The sequence below is a fragment of the Juglans microcarpa x Juglans regia genome, chromosome 2S (assembly GCF_004785595.1).
Source record: "Juglans microcarpa x Juglans regia isolate MS1-56 chromosome 2S, Jm3101_v1.0, whole genome shotgun sequence".
Lineage (NCBI taxonomy): Eukaryota > Viridiplantae > Streptophyta > Magnoliopsida > Fagales > Juglandaceae > Juglans > Juglans microcarpa x Juglans regia.
The window spans coordinates 34,436,781-34,459,635 of record NC_054597.1 but is presented as its reverse complement, the minus strand read 5'-3'; the positions used below and the strand labels follow the sequence as shown (position 1 = coordinate 34,459,635).

Sequence of the window (22,855 nt, the reverse complement as noted above, 5' to 3'; positions counted from 1 at the left end):
TTACTCTTGCTCTCCCTTCCGCTCAACTCTCTCGCATTTGCCGCCCAGTAGGCAGCTTTGCCGCCTTACGCCCTCTGCAGCTCGACAGCAGCGCCACCACGGTACTTCCTACCCAGCCGTCGCATGCGGCCCCTAACTTCTCTTGGTGTAAGTCCCTGTCGTCTCTACTTTGGTTATTTCTGTATTTTTGTTTCCGTTCACTGCTAGTTTTTCTCTTAAGGAGTGTATAGATATATATATATATATATGTAAATTGTTTTATTTTTGATAAGTGTATATATATATATATGTAAATTGTTTTGTTTTTGATAAGTGTATATATATATATATATATATATATATTTATGTAAATTGTTAACCTAATATTTGAGTACTATTACCTGTATATGTTCCAGATGTATGTTTTCAGATGAGTGGTCTTTTTGGGTTTATGTTTAAATGGATTTTGTCTTAAGACTCATAAAATATTATTTTTGTATAAATAATATTTTAATAATATAGTTAACTAAATGAAGTAAATCTATTTTTAAGAGAGGAGTTTTTCATGACTTATTTTATAAGATTTTTAAAGTAGTCAAAGTATTCTATTAATTTATAATATGTTGGTGTTTTAGATATTTTAAATATTATTTTTTATTGAATTCTGTAATTATTTTAATACTTGTTCGATTAAATTTCTTATTCGGTACGAATTCGATTAAGTGGATATTGATGGTTTTATAATGAGGGTATTTTAGAAATTATGAGAATTTTAGGTTTTGAGGATTTAAAATAGGTTTTTTTTAGCATTTTAGGTTTAAATATCGAAATACGTGGTTGATTGAAAATTTAAGGGAATTACTTGATTTTTATAGGTGACGATTAATATTTGTTCGGCATTGTTGATGAATTTTTTTGAAAGACTAATGAGTCTAGGTAAGCGGGGTTCCGATGCTAAACTTTGCATAAAAATAAATAAAATGGGCTGAAGTTGATTTTTGAAAAAATATGCATATTTTAATATGAAAAGAAATTTGAAATGACCTCAGTTATTTGTTCTGCATGACTTATGAAATTCTGTATAAGAGTAAAATATTTTTTGTCATGACTGGTGTAGACATGAGCAAAGTTTTGGCATTCTGTTTCTGAACTATGCAAAAGAGAGCGAATATGAAAAATTGTGCATAAATTATATTTTTGTGATTTGATTCTGTTCTGTTCTGAAAATGTTCTGTACTCTGATGTGAGATGATGTGATTTTTGAAACATCTGACATAACATTCTGTTTCGGTTCTGTTCTGACCTTACCACAGGTGTAAAATTGTGGCCTCTGTTTGGGTTGGTACCAACTTTTCTGTTTCTGGTGCACTCACTTTAGAAACAAAGTGATTTCTGCGTGGTCTTTCCTATGTGCATACTCGGGGCTCCGAGAATGATAAGGGGAAGATTCACATTCTGTTTCTGCTTGGTTGGCCATTGGGGTTTGCAAAACCCTACCATGAGAGTTAAACACGAAATTCTGTTATGATATGATGTTTCAGTTATGTTGTACCAAGAGAATTTTGAATAAGAATATTTTTGAACTTTCGCTTTGATATTTTTTATAACATGTTCTAACTCTGCATTTTGAAAATAAAAAGTGTTTTGTTTTGCATTTTGAACTCTGTAAATGCTCATGTTTGTATACCAGTATATCTTCTCTGCTTACTGAGTTGTTGATAACTCACCCCCTTTATCTTCACAATATTTTCAGATGATTTTGAATTTTTCAGCTGAGGATCAAGATTATGAAGCATTGGGTGAAATGACTTAAGAATAGTGGATTAAGAACAGAAAGTTTACGAAGAGTATTGGTATTTTTTGTTAATTATATTGTTGAAATGTGAGTTTAAGTGACATGTAGAGAAGTTGATATTTTTGGGGTTACTGTATTGAGGATTTGATATATGAGTTTGTGTAGTTAATTAAATTTGAAGTGTTTACGTTTGATTTAGAACTTTTTGAAGTATATTAGCAGTATTGGAGTTGATTATCAGGTAACATGAGTTAACTCTTTGCACCTTTAAGGTCGGGGCTTTACAACAATTGGGTCATTCTACCTACACTAATATGGACAAAAGACAAAAAAGTGGAGTACACGGGGCTTGGGTATACAGACTGTACCTAGCAGCTCTCATAAAATAATTATTTTCGCCAATGATATCAATGGAGTGCGCAAGGAATATATAAAAATGATTGGATGTAGTATAACTCTTAAGTAACTATAAGAATCTTTTTATCGGGTTAACTTGGGGGGGGGGGTGGTTCAACTTGATACATATACATACATACATACATATATATATATATAGATATATGGCTCCCCTGATTAGTGTACCTACTCTATATTAACTACATGCATTAATTTGTGGGAGGGGGGCGGATAAGGGAGTTTTGAAAGATGAAAAATACAACATTTTCCTTACCTGCATTTATAACCAGAGTTGACATTTTAATGGTCTCCTGTCCTCTTATTCCTATATAAAAATAACGAGGAACAGTATGAGGAACATTTTGAAGTTGAGAACAGGAACAGTACTAATTGTTTCGCTTCATAATTTCAATATAAATGAAGAAAGCAATATCTGCACAGAATGTTTGCTTGATATCTGCTTCACATACGTAATCTCCTATATGAGATTTGGCTTGATGATAATGTAACTAATATATGTTTATTCCCTTTCATTTATTTATTTAAATTTTCATAGGATGAGTAAAATAAAATAAATTCATTGCAAATCAACTGAAAACAGAACTACAAAGTTTATCAATTGGGACTAAACTTGAGATTTCTAGCGTTCTAGTTGTTCTAAGTCTCGATCGAAAAATACTAGTGTTCTAATTAAGCACTAGTAAGCATGCAACAAATTAACTTACACGGCTTCATAATCTCAAGACATTAAGGGGAAGTTCCTTTCAATCAATGATTTATAAGAATGAATTAAAGTCTCTCATGCAAGGAATATTGGACGGTAATGTTGTAGGATTTTGAATATATATCGCACAGATGTTAAGAGAGGGGGAGAGATAAGGGCTAATGACCTATTCTCAATACATGAGAATAAATAAAACGTGTTGTAAATACATGGAATGTATTTGATGGATGACTATTAGAATGATTCCATATTCATGTATCCATATTTCTCATGTTCATGTATCTATTTGATTCAAATATTGTCATTTCCTAAATTCATGTACTCATTTAATATCATGTATCCTTCATGTCTATAAAAGGATGTCTTGAGGAGCATTTGTAGTAGACTAAACAAAGGAAGTTGAGATAAATAATATTTAATTCCTGAAGAACTAATTCTAGATATTATTGTCTTTCAACTCTCTTGCTACTTTTCTTTAGTTTTACAACATGTTATCCGCACAATCCTCTAGCCAATTGTCGTGTTATTTGATATTGAAAACTATCTATAAGATTGTTCTGATCACTATAAGTCATCCCACAATTTTATAATATCATTTTATAATCATCATGGTATGTTCATATTTTTGCATGATGCTATAACATATATTTTATGCAATACTCTTTGAACTAAATTATTATATTGTCAATGCAATTCATATGACTTCATAAAATTTATAATTCTTGCATATTCTAAATCTTATAATATTTACTTATTCAATTTTTAATATATTTTTTTATAGATAATGTCGAATCTTACAAAATTAGAATTTGTTGCTCTCGATGTTTTTGGCAACAATTACTTATCTTGGATTTTGAATGTTGAAATTCATCTTAATGAAATGAACCTTGGAAATACTATCTAATAAAAGAATGGTGCTAAAGCAATGATTGTTTTTTGCTATCATTTGCATGAAGAATTAAAAATCGAATACCTCACTATAAAAGATCCATTGACTTTATAGAATAGTCTAAGAGAGAGATACGAGCACCAGAAGACCGTTATTCTTCCAAAAGCTCGCTATGATTGGTTGCACCTGAGATTGTAAGTTTTTAAACAGTATCTGAGTACAACTCTGCACTCTTCAAAATAAGCTCACAGTTGCAATTATGTTGTGAGAAAGTCACTGATGAAGATATGTTAGAAAAAAAAATATCTACCACATTCCATGCCTCAAATGTGCTCCTGCATCAACAATATCGAGAGCACAAGTTCACAAAATATTTTGAACTAATATCCTATCTATTAGTGGCTGAACAGAGCAATGAGTTTTTAATGAAAAATCATCAATCTTGTCCAACTGGTTCTACTCCATTCCTTGAAGTGAATGAAATTTCATTTCATAATCATAAAGGAAATTGTGGACTTGGTCGGGGACGTGGTCGTGGTAAGAAAAACTATAAAAATAAGGAAACTGTACTCAAAATTACTAAAAAAAAATAATTCAGTATACCACCGGAAGTAGAATAACATTGAGACAAAAAAATGATGAAAATAAAGGCTCACAGAATAAGCCTGTGAAGAACTATATTGATAAATATTTTAGATGTGGTATGAATGAACATTAGTCACGTACCTGTTGTATACCAAAATATTTGGTAGACCTATATGTGGCCTCTATTAAAGAAAATGAAAAATGGGTCGAAATGAATTTTACTGATCACAAGAATATGGTAGATTCAACTTATACCCAAAATGGAATGGATCTCACACATCTGAATGTTTCTGATTTCTTTATGAATCCCAACGAAAATACAGATTTTTTTTATTAGTGATGATTTTGGATACAATAATTAATTTTATTTTTTACCTTGTAATCATATTATATTTAAGTTATTATCTTCGAATACATTGTAATTTTCTTTTAAATTAATAAAGTTTTATATGTGTTTTACTTTTATTAAGGAAGCATGAATTTTATTGATGAATTGATCATTTTGAAGAAATTGATGGAGATGTATGTCTCATAGACAGTTGTACCACACATACAATTTTTAAACATAAGAAATATTTTCAATGTTTAACATTAAATAAAGCTAATGTTAATACTATATCCAGTTCCTCAAACCTAATTGAAGGCTCTGGAAGAGCAAATATATTGTTACCAAAAGGAATAAAATTTTGTATTGACGATGTTTTGTATTCTTCAAATTCTAGAAGAAATTTACTAAGTTTTAAAGATATTTGTTGTAATGATTATCATGTTGAAACCATCAATGAAGGTAGTAATGAATATTTTTATATTACTTCTATGATTTTAGGCCAAAAGCTCATATTGGAAAAACTATCAGCTTTCTCTTCGGGCTTATATTATACAACTATGAGTACAATTGAATAAAATATTGTAATGTACCTAAAGTGCTCTGATCCAAAAAGTTTTATGCTTTGGCATGATCACCTTGGACATTCGGGATCAATTATGATGTGATGAATAATTGAGAACTTACATAAACATTCACTAAAGAACTAGAAGATTCTTTTATCAAGTGATTATCCATGTGCATCATGTTCTTAAGAAAAACTTATTATCAAACCATCATCTTCTAAGGTAGTAATTGATTATCCATCATTTTTAGAAAGAATTCATGGGGACATATGTGAGCCAATACATTCGCCATGTGGACCATTTAGATATTTTATGGTTTTAATAGATGCATCAACTAGATGGTCTCATGTTTATTTACTCTCAACTCGTAATGTTGCATTTCCTAGACTTCTTACACAAATTATTAGATTACGAGCTCAATTTTCTGATTATCCAATCAAATCTATTAGATTGGATAATGTAGCAGAATTTACATCTCAAGTCTTTGATGATTATTGCATGTCAATAGAAATTCATGTTGAATATTCAGTTGCCCATGTACATACTCAGAAAGGTTTAGCCGAATCGTTTATTAAACGATTTCAATTAATTGCTAGATCTTTGCTTATGAGAACAAAACTACATGTTTCTGCTTAAGGACATGCAATTTTATATGCTGCATCGTTAGTTCGGATTATACCAACTACCCATAATAAATACTCTCCGTTAAAACTTACTTTTGGTCAACCACAAAATATTTTTTATCTTCTTATTTTTGGTTGTGATGTCTATGTTCCGATTGTACCTCCCAAATGCACTAAGATGGGGCCCTCAACGAAGACTTTGTATTTATGTTGGTTTTGATTATCCTTCTATTATTAGATATCTTGAACCTTTAACTGGTGATATTTTTAAGGCACGCTTTGAAAATTGTCATTTTAATGAAACAATTTTTCTACCATTAGGGAAAAAAATGTGCCTTGAGCACAAAAAGAAATAACAAATGCATCGAAATTATTTTATATTGATTCTCATACAAATCAATATGAACTGGAAGTTCAGAGGATTATTCATTTACAAGATATTGCAAATCAATTACATGATGCATTTACTGATAGTAAGAAAATAATAAAATCTTATATTCTAGTTGCTAATATCCTTGCGCAGATTGAAGTCCCTATAGGACAATCAAGAAGTCAAGCTGCAAATGAATCTAAGACATGCCTAAAGCATGGAAGACCTATTAGTACAAATGATAAGATTTTTCAAAAGAGAAAAGTAAAAGAAATTTGTATTCTTAAAGAAATCATAGCCACAAAACAAGCAACCCACAAAACAAGCAACAAAATCAATTAATTCATCCGAACTTTCAACACCAAATTTTCTTGAAAAAGAATCCCCTGAAGAGGAATCACCTGAAGAGATATCTTCTTAAGAGTAACAAGTATGTACATAAAAATAACGAGATATCAATAAATTATGTAAGTACAGAAGAATTATGGGATATAAATAAAATTTTTGTTGACAATATATTTTCATTTAAACTTGCACTTGACATTACTAGAAGTAATAATGAAATTGAATCATAAACCATCACAGAATATCGACATAGAAATGATTGGTCAAGATGGAAAAAATGCAATTAATACAGAATTGAATTCACCTACAAAATGTGAACTATTTGAACCTGTAATCCAAACACCTAAAAGTGTTACACCTGCTGGATATACGTGAGTATTTGTAAGAAAACGTAATGAGAAAAATGAAATCATGAGATATAAAGCATGACTTGTTGCTCAAGGTTTCTCGCAAAAACATGGTATTGATTTTCAAAAAACATATTCTCCTGTAATGGATTCAATTACATTCAAATTTTTTATTAGCATGGTAGTAATAGAAAGTTTGGATATGCGTTTAATGGATGTAGTTACTGCATATTTCTATGGATCACTAAATAATGATATATACATGAAAATCTCTAAAGGATATAAACAGACCGAAACATATAATTCAAAATCCAGAAGTATTTATTTTATTGATTGAGCTGAGTTATTGCATATTTTATACATTTAAAATCAATATATTTTATTTATTTCGTTACATTATTATTGGTTTTAGATGAATAAATGGTTAAGATGAATAAATCCGAATTTTGTTTTAAATTGGTTAATAGCATAATTTATGCTTAATTTTATAACTTGTGATTTAATTGGACAATTTTTATTCACATGCACAACATATTTTTGATATTTTATTATTTTATTTTATTTCTAATTTCTATTATTTTTATAGGTCAAGAAATACAAAAGAAAAAAATTCAATAAGGCACAAAAGGGAAAGGAAAAAAAGGCAAGTAATTTTGGGTTCTTTCTCAAAACGTAGCTGGGTATCACATAGAAAAAGAAAAAAAAAAGAAAGAAACAAAATGCACGCACACCAAAAGAAAAAAAAGGCCACACGAAAAAAAAAAGAAGGTTTTTGGACGAACACAACACGCACAAATAAAAATAGGTTTCTTTTCGGCTTAAAGGGAGTAACATACTTTTTTGAGACGCACACAGCGCTGTTGAAGTACCTAGAGGGGTCCACTGCCACTGCCCAGCCTCCTCCACCACTTTTCATCTTCATCTCCATTCATTTGGTTTTTTTTTTCACTCTCTACTATTTATTTAATTTTAGTTTAAAGTTTGTGATGTATTTTTGAGATATTTGGTTTAGACTTTTGGACATTTTATTTGCTGTTTATTTACTTCGTGTTATTTATTTTTCTCGCTTCTTTAAGTTTTTATTTAACAATGATTACAATTACTATGGATTGATTTTGAGAATTTATGATTTAAATAGAAGGATGAACTCTAGAATATTGATTTTGGGCTTTTCAATTCTCAGTTCGTATTTTGTCAGTTACTTTCTAATCTAGTTTAATTCTTAGCTTAGTTTTATTAATCTCTTAGTTCTATTGCATATTAGATTGATTAAAACTTAATTATGACTTAAATAATTTCAGTTTTGTTATTTAATTTTTAGATTAATTAAGATTGTTTAGTTTAGTTGATTCCCTAATTGTTAATTTCAATTCATTAGTCTTTTACATTTCATTTTGACACTCAAAAATTTAAAAATATGAATCTAGTCCATGACTAGTGCCATTTTCATTCCCGTTGCACTCTTCTATTCATTGCACATACTACTACTTTTATTTTCTCTTTGTGAATATTTTCACCATTTTAAACGAGTTTGATTTTAAGTAATTTTCTCCGATGAGACGATTTAGGAATTTATTCCTAATTATTACGCGACACCCTCCTGCACTTGGGATAGCCTTTGTGCTACTCATTTTTGATTTAGTTAAGTTTTTGACACCGTTGTCGGGAATAGTTGCTTGACGTAAATTTAGACTCGTTATTTTATTTATTTATTTATTTCATATCAAATGTTTCTTTCACTATCTGATTTCTGATTACACATTTCACTTGTCACCTACTGCTCAGTCACTTGAACCTTACTTATGCTATTTGGACTGATGTTTAATGTCATGGGTGAGAGACAATTCAAATAGGTTGGTTAGAGTTACATTGAGCACTGAAAGTAGTATACACAGCTTAGAGATGGATAGTTCTTCTGTTTTTTCCACAGACGAGGACATTGAAATTGAACAAACCATGGCTGCACTTGCACCATGCACTCTTAGGGATTATTTGCAGCCCACTCGCACCACTACCCCATCATGCATTATTTTACCTGATGATGCACCTAATTTTTCTATTAAGTATGACATGATGTCAGTGATACCTCAGTTCCACGGGATGGATTCTGAGAGTCCTTATCAACACTTGATAGATTTTGAGTTAGCATGTACTACTTTTATCAATAGAGCCACTACTGATGAATTTATTAGACTTCATTTATTTCCTTTCTCTTTGAAGGATAAAGCAAAGATTTGGTTTAATTCTTTAAGGCCTAATTCTATCTCTAGTTGATCTGATATGCAGCGTGAGTTCTTACAAAAAAATTTTCCTTTTCAGAGAACTCAATATTTACAAGAGTAGACCAACCAGTTCAATTAGAAATCAGATGAGACTTTCCAGGCCAGCTGGGAAAGGTTTAAGGATTTGGTGAACATCTGTCCACATCAAGGTTTTGAATCTTGGACGTTGGTGAATTACTTTTACACTGGTCTTACTCCAGAATGCAAGCATTTTGTGTAGACTATGTGTAATGGAGAATTCTTTAGCAAGGAACCTGATGAAGCATTGCCATTTTTTGACTATCTTGCTAAAAGCGCACAACAATAGAACACTCAGACTGATCGAGTTTCTTTGACAGCACAGCCACTGAGGGCTATTTCTGGTGGGGACAGATATGAGCTTAAGGAGGACATTGACGTTCAAGTCCGAATAGCTGCATTAACTAGAAGATTGGAGGTTATGGAGATGGAATATGTGAAGGCTGTGAAAACAGTAGAGGTATGTTCTTTATGTGCTGATTCAAACCACAAGACTCAATATTGCCCAATTATGCCAGTATTTCAGGAGAGTGGCTTTGAGCAGATGTAATCAGCAAACGGGGTTAACATAATACAAAATTAGCCTTTCTCCAATACATATAATCCGGGGTGGAGGAATCACTCAAATTTCTCATGGAGGAATGATCAGCCTGGCCAGTTTTCGCCACCTTCTCAGCAACCATTTCATCAGGTTGCTCTACAGTACCAATATCACCCATATCAGAGTTCTCAGAGCTATCCTTTTGTAGAACCTCCAAGATTTCAGCCTCATGTAGCTGCATAGAGTTCTCAGCCTCAATCATCTGTGAAGAAGTCTCTAGATGACAGTATGACACAGATGGCCAATACACTTCAGCAATTCATGCAGATTCAGGCTACCACAAACAATCAAAACACTCAGGCTATAAATGACTTGTGGGGCACCATCAATAAAATAAACACAACATTGAGCACTTAAGAGAAAGGAAAATTTCCAGCACAGCCTCAGCCTAATCCTCAAATATACCGGCAATAACAACAGCAGCTGCATAATGTCTCAGGGGAGATTTTTGAGAAAACGAATATCGTTCTTACTTTGAGAAGTGGAAAGGAAGTTCCCCAACTAGAGATGACTATGGGCACACAGGTAGTTGCTCCTACACCTGAAGATGCAACAGAGACTGATGAAGCTGAAAAAGAACTAGAGGTAGTGAGACCAGAGCTAAAGAAGCCTGTGAGTGCAGATGCTTAAACTAGTAGGGGGTACCAACCTGTGGTTCCTTATCCTCAGAGATTGGTAGCTAGCCAAAATAATAAATACCACATTGAGATTTAGGAGATCTTCAAGCAAGTAAAAGTTAATATTCCACTCTTGGATGCCATACAATAAGTGCCTTCGTATGCAAAATTTTTGAAGGCCTTGTGCACAGTTAAGAGGAAGCTGAATGTAAAGAAGAAAGCATTCCTAACAGAGCAAGTCGGTGCATTGATATTGAGTGAGACTCCTTAGAAGTTCGGAGATCCCAGCTCTTCCCACATTTCCATTATGATTGGTGAGTCACGCATTGGGAGAGGTCCACTTGATTTGGGGAGTACCTTGACAGATCAGTCAAGGTACTGAGGGGTATTGTTGAGAATGTGTTGGTCCAGTGGATAAATTTTACTGCCCAGTGGATTTTGTAGTTCTTGATATGCAACAGCCAGCCACTACTATTTACCCGCCTGTCATCCTTGGGTGCCCATTCCTTGCTACCTCCAATGCACTGATAAACTGTTGAAGTGGAGTACTGAAACTCACATTTGGGAATATGACATTGGAAATGAATGTGTTCAATACTTGCAAGATGTCTGGTGATTGAGACGAGTCAGAGGTGCATGCTATTGAAGTGATTTCAGAGCTTGAAGAAATAAAGAGAGAGGCCTATGACAATTCCCGCTTGGCAAAGGAGCGAATGAAGGCCTTGCATGACAAGAAGATCTATGACAAATATCTTGTCCTTGATTAGAAAGTGCTCCTCTACAATTCAAGATTGCATCTTTTTTCCAGGAAGCTGAAATCTCGATGGAAGGGGCCTTACATTGTAAAGCAGGTTCATCCTCACGGTGTGATAGACATTGTCAATCCGAAGAATGTCAATTGCTTCACTGTCAATGGATAACGTCTAAAGCCGTTTCTGAAGGTCTTTGATCCACACGAAAAGATCCTACTTGTGCAAGGTTCCAGGGAAGTGTTTTGATTTTTTCACCCTTTACAGCTTTCTTTACTTGCATTTTGTTTTTTTTTATTTGTTGTTTTACTTTGATTTTATATTTCATGTTGATTTGGTTTTTGTTTTGCTTGCTTATTCCTGTGCACTTTATTTTCTTTTGTTCGATTCATTGAGGACCATGTCTCTCACTAGTTGGGGGTAGCGTGCATGCACATATTAAAAAAAAATTTTGCATTAATGTGATGTGCATTGATACACATATGATTGACACACACTCTATTTCTAGTATTTTGTGAAATCTGAGTATCTTGTTGGAGTATTTGAGCGGAATTATTTTGTGAAGATTTATTTTCAAGTTTAAGTATAGAGCTTGATTTTTTATGCATTATATTTTGTTGATGTGTAGCTTGAAATACCGGAATGCTATACTTATTGAGATGAGACTTGGTGAGATTTTGTAGAACAAAGGGTAAATTTTGAAGGATATTTTGCACATGCTTACACTTGTAGTGTTCCTTATTTACTGTTTACTAATTTAACACAGGAGAAGTAAACTGCAGGACTACCGAGTCATGCTTAAAAAAAAAAAAGAAAGAAAAACAAAAAGAAGAAAAGAAAATGGAAAAAAAAAAGAGATTTGAAAAGAATATATAAAAAAAGGGATAAAGGCGGCTTAGTGAGCTTTCTTAAGTAAAGGGCTAGAAACAGTTATCCAAGATTTTGGGGGTTGAGTGTTCAACCTTTAAAAATAGAGCTGGCGTGAAAACTGCTTGTCCCCTGGGCTTTGAGGTAGTTAGAATCAACAATGATTAATTTTAAGGATGAAAAATTCTATGACAAATCATGGCTAGTAATGAGGAACATATAACCAGTTTAGTTCCACACACACATTTGAGTTTTGAGATATTTGCCTCAATTCTATATGAAAAATTGTTGAGATAGTCTTGGTGGGTATAACCCCTGGGGTTGAGTAGTAACTTGTCACTTTTGTGAGAATTCAGAATTATGTTTGATTGTTTCCGTTTGGATTTCGACCTTTATGCAATATTCATCTCAATTAATTTTCATTATTTTGCTCTAAGATTAGCAAAACGCTAGATAGGGGTGTGATTGAGCTGAGTTATTGCATATTTTATACATTTAAAACTAATATATTTTATTTATTTCATTACATTATTATTGGTTTTAGATGAAAAAATGGTTAAAATGAATAAATCCGAGTTGTGTTTTAAATTGGTTAATAGCATGATTTATACTTAATTTTATAACCTGTGATTTAATTGGACAATGTTCATTCACATGCACAACATATTTTTGATATTTTGTTATTTTATTTTATTTCTAATTCCTATTATTTTTATAGGTCAAGAAATACAAAAGAAAAAAAGTAAAAAAGGCACAAAAGGGAAAAGTCAAAAAGGCAAGCAATTTTGGGTTCTTTCTCAAAACGTAGCTGGGCAACACACGGAAAAAAGAAAAAGAAAAAGAAAGAAACAAAACTCACGCACGCCAAAAGGAAAAAAGGGCCACACGAAAAAAAAAAAGGTTTTTGGACAGATGCAACATGCACAAATAAAAATAGGTTTCTTTTCGGCTTAAAGGGAATAACATACTTTTTAGAGACACACACAGCTCCGTTGAAGAACCTGGAAGGGTTCACTGCCGTTGCCCAGCCTCCTCCACTATTTTTCATCTTTATCTCCATTCATTTGGCTTGTTCTTTTCACGCTTTACTATTTATTTAATTTTAGTTTAAAGTTTGTGATGTATTTTTGAGATATTTGGCTTAGACTTTTGGGCATTTTATTTGCTGTTTATTTACTTCATGTTATTTATTTTTCTCACTTATTTAAGCTTTCATTTAACAGTGATTACAATTGCTATGGATTGATTTTGAGAATTTATGATTTGAATATAAGGATGAACTCTAGAATCTTGATTTTGAGCTTTTCAATTCTCAGTTCGTATTTTGTCACTTACTTTCTAATCTAGTTTAATTTTTAGTTTAGTTTTATTAATCTCTTAGTTCTATTGCATATTAAATTGATTAAAACTTAATTAGGACTTAAATAATTTCAGTTTTATTATTTAATTTTCAGATTAATTAAGATTTTTTAGCTTAGTTGATTCCTTGATTGTTAATTTCAATTTGTTAATCTTTTACATTTCATTTCGACGCTCAAAAATTCAAAAATATGAATCTAGTCCATGACTAGTGCCCTTTTTATTCTCGTTGCACTCTTCCATTCATTGCACATACCACTACTTTTATTTTCTCTTTGTGAATATTTTCACCATTTTAAACAAGTTTGATTTTAATTAACTTTCCATGAGGAGACGATCTAGGAGTTTATTTGTAATTATTACGCGACACTCTCCTGCACTTGGGATAGCCTTTGTGCTACTCATTTTTGATTGAGTCATCTATCAAGTTACAAAAATCATTATATGATTTAAAGCAATCCAAACACATGTGGTACAATCGTCTTAGCGAATATTTATTGAAAAAAGGATTTGAGAATAATCCAATTTGTCCATGTGTTTTTATTAAGAAGTCAAAGTCTGGATTCACAATTATTGTAGTATATGTGGATGATTTAAATCTCGTTGGGACCTCCAGAAGAGCTCACAAACACTGCAATTTATTTGAAAAATGAATTTGAAATGAAAGATTTTGAAAAGATCAGATTTTATCTTGGTTTATAAATTGAACATCTTTCAAATATAATTTTAATTCATCAGTCTACGTATACAGAAAAAGTCCTGAAGCACTTTTATATGGATAAAGCTCACCCTTTGAGCACTCCAGAGGTTGTTCGATCACTTGATGTTGAGAATGACCATTTTCATCCTTGAGAGGAAGATGAAGAAATTCTTGGTCCTAAAGTACCATATCTTAGTGCAGTTGGTGCCTTTATATCTTGCAAATTCTACAATACCTGATATTGCATTTTCAATTAACTTATTAGCAAGATATAATTCTGCACCAACTCGAAGATATTGGAATTGAGTCAAACATGTTCTACGTTACCTTCGTGGTAAGATCGATATGAGATTATTTTATCCAAAAGAATTAAGCACACAATTAATTGGATATGCAGATGCAGATTATCTATCTGATCCGCATAAAGGGCGTTCTTAAACAAGATACCTATTTACATATGGAGGTACAACTATTTTATGGAAGTAAATAAATAATATTAGCTACTTCTTCCAATCACTCAGAAATTATTGTAATACATGAAACAAACCATGAATGCATTTGGTTAAGATCAGTAATTCAGCATATTTAAGAAAAGTGTGGTTTACCGACAATCAAAGGGGCCTAACAATATTATACGAAAATAATATGGCATGTATTATGCAAATAAGAAGCGGCTACATCAAAGGCGATAGGACTAAGCATATTTTATCAAAATTCTTTTATATACACGAGTTTCAAAAGGGTGGTGACATTGATGTCAAGAAAATACAGTCAAGTGATAATTTGATAGACTTATTTATTAAAACTTTACCAACTACAACATTCAAAAAGTTGGTACACAATATTGAAATGCGACGGCTCAAGGATATTTCATCATGAACAATTGAAGATTTGCATACCTATGAGGGGAAGTCAATTATTATCTGGATTGTACTGTCTTTCCTTTGCTAGGGTTTTTCTCATAGAGTTTTCTTTTGCAAGGTTTTAATCCTAAAGCATTCAAAGACATATTAGAATGTTGTATTCTTTTTCCTTTGCCACAAGTTTTTCCCACTGGGTTTTCTTTGTCAAAGTTTTAATGAGACATATTCTTTGTGTATGGTCATCCAAGAGGAAGTATTTTAAAACCATGAAATGTATTTGATAGATGACCATTAAAATTCTTTCATATTCATGTATCCCTATTTCTCATGTTCGTGTATCCCTTTGATTCATGTATTGTCATCCCTAAGTTCATATACACATTTAATGTCATATATCCTCCGTACCTATAAAATGGTATCTTGAGGAGCATTTGTAGTAGACTAAAAAAAAAAAAGGAAGTTGAGAGAAATAATACTAATTCTAGATATTATGGTCTTTTAATTCTCTTGCTATTTTTTTTTAGTTTTATAACAAAACGTATATTCTCACCAAAAAAAAAAAAAAAAAAAAATTGAAAACCTCTTATCAAAACTCTTGATCTCCTGCCCATTCAATGCCATTCTTGTAGAGAGTCCTCGGCATCGGTTCCAAGGGAATGTGATGGGGGAATAGTGTTAAGAAGAAAACAAAAACAAAAACAAAAGTGGCACGAAAAGGGAGTGTCATTGTATACATAACATATGCAGGAAAGATTGGTTTCAGTTGAAGACGGGGCAGTTCTTTTTAATAACGCCAGGAGCAGTAGGGCAGAGAGATAAAGGGCACTGTTCATCAGCGCCCCCAATCCATTGGACCTCGTAGATATCTTGAAGAGCAAGAGTCATATAGAGTACACCGAAAATGGCAGTCCCTAAATCGAGGCCATTAGACAGATCATAAGCATGCTTAGACCACCACCCCTTGTGCCTGCTGTAAACCAAGAAGTTGAAGATAAAGGCCACGATAAAGAAACTCCATATATGGGCTGCACCCATTGGGGGCATCATTGCTGTGCCCGCAAATATTATTGGGAAATTGATCAGTCTAATCCACTTCTTTTGAGGATATTTGCGACTTAGAATCCAAACCATCACTGGTCCCACCACTCCTATCAGGAAAAAGATGTATAGCCATGCATACTGACCATGCGGTGCAAACACTCGGCTTGGACCAATTCCTCCCCATATCAATGCTCTATTGTAGGAATTGGTAACAGCAGGGCATGTCCAGATATTCCCCTCCTCCGGCACGCAGATGTTTTTGATTGAAGTGAGCGCCCACCATGCTGTGAAAATGCGTGTTGTGGATGCTAGCAATGCTCCAACAATCTGTCATAAATATACGTACATATATATTATAGCACATGATCTCGCAAAAAATACACACACACATATACACACACACACACACACATATATATATATATATATATATATTAAAAAAAACAAATATATAGCGATCGAGTTTCTTCATGCAATTCTCTCATCGATCAGTACTGCATGCCTACCTGAACGAGGAACATGGATCTTGGAGAAATCTTCATGTAATGTCCCAATTTGAATTCAGCTATAAAGTTCAAGGCATGTAATTTGGTGCTTTGGCTATATGCTACAAAAGCCATGTTGGCTATGGGTTTTCCCGGTGATGCATAACCCATGATCATCTCACCAATGAGGAACATTGAAAGATTCTGCACCCACATGAAGAATCGGTACCGATCCAGGTAATTAATTAATTAATGAAAAAAGCTTCTCGTTCTTTATAATCACTTTCACTTATAGAGGGGAGTTTTACTGGTAGAAATATTATAATCATACTTTTTTGAGCAGATCAGTTTCTGTACGTTCTCAAAATTAGTCTGATTAAACACTGATTAATAGACCAAATTAGGAAAAAAAATGCCGCTTACGATTCCAGTTGTAGCTTTAATTGCACCCACGGGAAGAAGTAAAATGGCGGCCACAAGCACTGCAACCAGAAAACCCCAGGTAGGAAGTTGAATTTGGTCCCCATATACCTGGCAATTGAGAATGGAAAGCCCCACGGACAAAGCTATTATTGTGTTGAACCACCACTGAGGTATGGATTGATACTTCTTCATGAGTTCATTGTGAATGTCTTGGCATCTATTTTGGTTTTGTACTACTTGTTTTATACTTACCCATGCATCCCTGAAAGTCACACGTACGCAAGTACATGATATCATGAGCTCTTTCGTCCATCATCATGATGACTACAACATAATATTAATGTGTGTATATATATATTGATTTTAAGAATTGGGCAATATTAAAATTATCCACGTACGTACGTACCTTCCGTAGAATAGAAAAAAGTGAGTGAGTGTGGCTGTTAATCCTGCAAATCCAAACCCCGTTCCCATGGCGCTGAAGATACTTAAATAGATGTCAGAATAATTATGGTATGCCTGAGGATCAAGTACCAAATCGTCGCCAAAGACACTAGCGGCCTTGTAGAACTTTCCATCGTAATCATACATGTTAAGACTGAAAAAGGGGAATCTCTTGGCATTGAATAAATTAGTCCAATATGCAATTGGAGCAATTAAATACATCATGGCCACAAATCCCACCAACTTATTAACTATAGCAAATCTGGGATAGGCCATGGGGGATCCTATATAGCCAGTTATGGACATCCAGTCAAGGCTAAAAGAGCCAATTCCAAGACCATGAGAACCTGAACCAATTATCTGTGCTTTGACCGAGCCTTTCCATATCCAACACACAAATGAGACGGTAATAAGCGATGCCATATAATAGTTGGACACAATAGAGTAGGCAAACACTGAGACAGAAACAATGAGTAGGAACTGTAATTTGCTAATGCCTCCTTTGGGCCTTGATCCTTTTGTATCGTGCAGAGATCTACAGAACATATATACAAAACAATTAGTTATTAGCTAGCTAGCTCAATTGCTCAACCAATTTTGTGCATGGAAAAATGTGTGTGTGATATATATATATATATATATATATAAATATATTTGAGTTTGAGAGGGTACTAGCTAGCTACTGCCAGATGGCTGGCCTGCTAGCTAGCTAGCTAGGAGGAGTACTGAACGAGAACAAATAAAATAACCAAGTAATTAGGAAATGAGGAGAGTAATTAACCTGTAAAACGATACGTCCAGTAAGAGAAAAGGAAACCACATATAAGGAGATTCAACAAGGAACTTGAATAACATTCCAGCAAACCCGTATCCAATCATCTGTGTACGCGGTATAGAGGAAGAATTTTACTGAATGTACGTTCTACCGTTGATGCTGATTCAATGCATGCATGCTTGAATTATGCAGTAAATTATACAAATGGGCGCTGATCAGTATATTTTGTTTTTACTTATAAGAGACATGTACGTACGGCGGAGGTGTCTGAGCTTGGTTATGGAGATCTAGTGGGCTAACCCAGTTAACTATAAATGTTATGTCTGAAAAATAGAAGATGAATCTGTATGTTCGGCCTTCGTACTCATGAATGCATGCAATTTCATAAAACAATTCAATATCAAGTAAAGCAAATGAAGGTGTTTGATGATGAATTGAATGAAAATGCATGCCAATCAAATAATATGTGCGCGCGCGCGCGCGCATACTTGTTTCAAATGCATGCATGATTCTACCACGTTAATTATTAATGCAGATCGATAGAGAAAACATCTCACTTGAGTTGTTTGGACCAGCAAAAATAATGGTATAAGACTTATTTTCTTGTGGAAGTAGGCTCTCGAAACGTCCATAATGATAATGGATTGAGAAGCTTCGAATCCAGTAGTGGCAAGTATGGTGACCAAAACATGCTCTTTTATGTTGAATGGTCCCGGATTCGTGGAGAACTTAAATTTGGTCCCAGGAATATTCACTATCTTGTTTGGAATTTTGTTTGCCATTAGCTTTCCAATTAAAAGAATGAATATTTGGATTAGAGAGCTTGTCACATTGATGCCAACTTGTCGATAGGAAAATATCTGAAACATAGCGGACATGAAAACATTTATGATAGGACCCAAAACCCATGTTCGAAAAGTTAGCGCTGGCATAGTTGGATCATCGGTGGTGGGAATCGTATCCCTCACTTGCTCAATTGGAGAGTCGTTGATTTTACCTGACACTGTCAAAATGCCATTTCAAAAGATTTCTGTCAAACTGTCATGTACATATAAGACACACACACATATATATAGTAAGTACTTATACGTACAGACTGCCATTATGTTGGCGCAACGAATTAAATGCTATACGTATATACATGTTCCATAATTTCATGTAATCCCCTAATTCACCCTTGATCTCTAGTAATCTAAATACTCTATATAATACAGCGCCATTCATCTATACTAGCTAGCAAGCTTGCACAACTTTTTTAATGCATTGAGAAATGTTTGTTTGGTTTATAAAATGAAATTACATGATCAATATTAATCTATAAGCTAGCTTTCTTAAAATTATAATTTTTTTTCGCAGTCCTCACTTTTTGAAATGATTTTGGCAACTCATGTATGATCTATATATATATATATATATATATATATGCCTAGGGCTGCTAGCTACAAAAGCAAAACGGGACGTAAAGCTGGGAAAGACAGACAGGATACCTGGCTTCTCATGATCGGGTTCCATTTGGCTTGGTGTTTCTTTTGCTTTAATGGGAGCCCCGGGATATGAATGTGTTAATCCCTTTGCCTCGATCGGTCTTGGTCTAGAGCCAAAAATTGTCTCTCCTCAGTTTTATACGAAACTAATATACTGTGAAAGATCAAATTATCCAACGAAGTTGGAGATGAGGTATGCTGCGCGCATGGGTAAATTAAGAAAGACTGAGGCTTAATTTGGGTACTTTTAGTTTGGCATTAATTTGCATGCATGCATCTTTGCAAGCTAGAGATGAGAGCGCGCCAGAATTTGGCGTTCGTTTCTTTCTCTAACAGGTATGTTTATGTCGTCCTGTTAATTTATGGGCAAAATCATGTAGTAAGTCTGCCATGCATGCGTATATAGAGACAGTTAAACTGTTTTGTTTTGTTTTTGTTTTTCTGCCAGATAGCCAGTAGTTCAGAAAACAGAAGTACAGCTAACAGTACATTCTTAGAGGCCTTGGGGGTGAGCCGGGAGACAGTTATATTTAGGTGGCAGTGCATGCCTATATTCTGGGCGTCTGAGAGCAGTGAGAGGTTGGTTGCCTTCTACTGATCTGATCCTTCTTGGCAGGCCTTTCTGTTTTGTTTGTTTCAACTACTTTAACAAGCTAATTAAAAACCACCCTGACCCGGGTCGGTCTAGCTAGGCTGGATCGATCTCGACAGTGGCTGGAATAATATCATTTATCTGTTCTTGCATATATATATATATATACACTGCAACAAATTTTAATTTTAGAGACAAACTAAATTTCATCCCTTAAAGTAATTATTAGAGACAAAAATTTGGTCTCAAAACATGGATGGCTTTATATACCTATTCAAACGGCTAAATATCTATTCGAATTAGATCTTCTGTGATGAATTAGATTGTCTCAAAAAGTCAAAATCATTCGAACGGCAAAAAATATGTTTGAACAGGAATTAATGTATGTTTGAATGGTGTATAATCTGTTCAAATAATAGTCTTACCGGAGAAGTAATTTATTTAGCCGGAGAAAGTTCAAAACCGTTCAAACTGCAATTTGTTTGTTCGAACGGGAGAGATTTGGTGGGAAAATCTGGTGGGAAGGTTGCAAGACCGTTCGAACGACACATATTTCGTTCGAACATGTTCGAAAATATTAAAGTAATAAATATTTTTTTCGATTGTTATCATTTTATAAATATAAAAAATGTGTATATATTATATATTATGATTTACTGTAAATTAAAATATTTACGAATTCATAAATTAATTTTATGTAATTAATTTAAAATTATTTTAGTGATTTCTTTTATGTTAAATAAAATTTTTAGTTAAATAAATATTATCATCCATATACCATATAATATAAATCAATAATTAATCTAGAAAAGACAAAAAAGATTTAATTCATAAATAAATCCAATTTACAAAACATCAGATACTTCCATACTAAAAAAAAAAAAAAAACATAAATAAAAGATAGAAACTAACATGATTCGAGCTTTCTGCACACATCCTCGACTGTAGCTAATTGTCTCTTTACCTGTGTTAGTCGAGTACTGAGTGTGTGCCAAAATCTCAAGTTTAGTGACCCACAGCCAAGCTGCCAACCATGCCATGACAAGCCTTGACAGGCCTATAACTAATGCCTTGACCCTATCACTAACAAGATTAGACAGCCCCACGACCCATGCCTCGACCCTGCCGCTAACAAGCCATGCCAGCCACCAGTAGCCGCACAACCCCAGCACCCAGGCCCTTGCCTGGGCCATGCCTACCTGGGCCATGCATGCAGCCCAGCAGACAAGCCAGCGCCCAGGCCCATGCCTGGGCCATGCCAGTCCCACGCCAGCAGCCATGCCCATGGGCCAGCCTAGGCCACCAAGGGCCAACATATGCCACGGGCCATCATGGGGCCCATCCAAGACTTACTTTACAAGGGGGACTTTTAGAATTTCCCACTTATTCTATTGCTTTAAATAGGACCCTTAGACATTTCATTTACATCTTTTGGCAAATTCGTTTGTAGTCTGTTTGTTTGTTCTTGAGATCACTTTCGATCCCTTTGCACTTGAGCTACTTGGGTGTAATTTGTGAATCCCAAGGAGAGGAACATCACCTTGCAATTCGTGAATAGGTGTTGCTTCCTTTATCTATCCATTTATCTTTCTTATGTTTCTTCACCTTGTAATTCGTAAATAGGTGTGGATTCCTTTTATCAATCTTATAAATATTTTTCATTCACTACCCAACTATCCAATTATCCATTATTTATTCATATATTTTCTAGTTTGTTTTTATATGTTCCTGCATTTTTTCATACACCAAACATACCCTAGCTTCATATTGCATATTCTTTGATTCCCTACATTTAACCATTCCTAAAACATAGCCTCCATCCATCCAAAGTGCCTTTGCCGAAACCCTAGCATTTCATAAGGATTGCCTAAATTTCAGGAATCCTAACCCTAGCCTCCCTTTACAATTCCTATATTTTAGGATCATCTCTTGACCTAGTCAAAACCCTAATTCATCTTCCAATCCCTCAAAATCAAAATACACCCCTTACCCTTATTCAAACTTCAAACCATAACAACTCCCATCAATCTTATCATTTAGGATCAAACCCTAGCCACCTTATCCATCATCCAAATCCTATCCTCCATCTCCAAATCCCTAAATTTTAGGAATTACCCTTCACCCCAACTCATCGTCGTCATCAATTCCACCACTAAACACCATATCTCCATCAACCTAGGGACCCTCCATTGCCATAATTCTTTCAAGGCCAAGCAAGTTGGCAAGAGACATTCAGTCATCACAAAGCAAAGCAACTAGCGGATCCTTAATGTTTAAGGACTTGATCGAAGCCCCTAACATTAATTGGTACTTTCATTGAGAGCTATCTTGCGTGGTGATATAGAGAAGTACTCACTTCTCTTCGAGGTAAACAATGAAATAACTTGATCTTGTGATTGGATTGGTGAATCCCTCTTGTATTCCATTTTATTTTTTGTGATTGTGAAACTCAAAGTTTGGGGGGGGGGGGTGAAGTAGAGGACTGAGTAGATAAGTTGTAGGGATCTACCACCCAAGAAGGTGGAGGATCCGAGGTTGGACATTAAACTTGTTGCAAGAGGGGTCGACCACCCTAGAAGGTGGGGGATCCAAGGTTGGACTTTTGAAGCCT

The 22,855-nt window shown here is 34.0% G+C and overlaps 1 protein-coding gene across 1 annotated transcript; it reads right to left on the bottom strand.

The window, feature by feature from the left end:
* Positions 1 to 15,759: 15,759 nt before the first annotated feature.
* LOC121253607 (oligopeptide transporter 5-like) lies at positions 15,760 to 21,530 on the bottom strand. The gene is made up of 6 exons (XM_041153593.1): positions 21,209 to 21,530; positions 17,356 to 17,848; positions 17,202 to 17,211; positions 16,950 to 17,057; positions 16,548 to 16,730; positions 15,760 to 16,368 (listed from the first exon to the last, which is right to left on the bottom strand). Exons 1-6 carry the CDS (start codon positions 21,528 to 21,530, stop codon positions 15,760 to 15,762), a joined length of 1,725 nt encoding a protein of 574 aa, XP_041009527.1.
* Between the last annotated feature and the right edge of the window lie 1,325 nt (positions 21,531 to 22,855).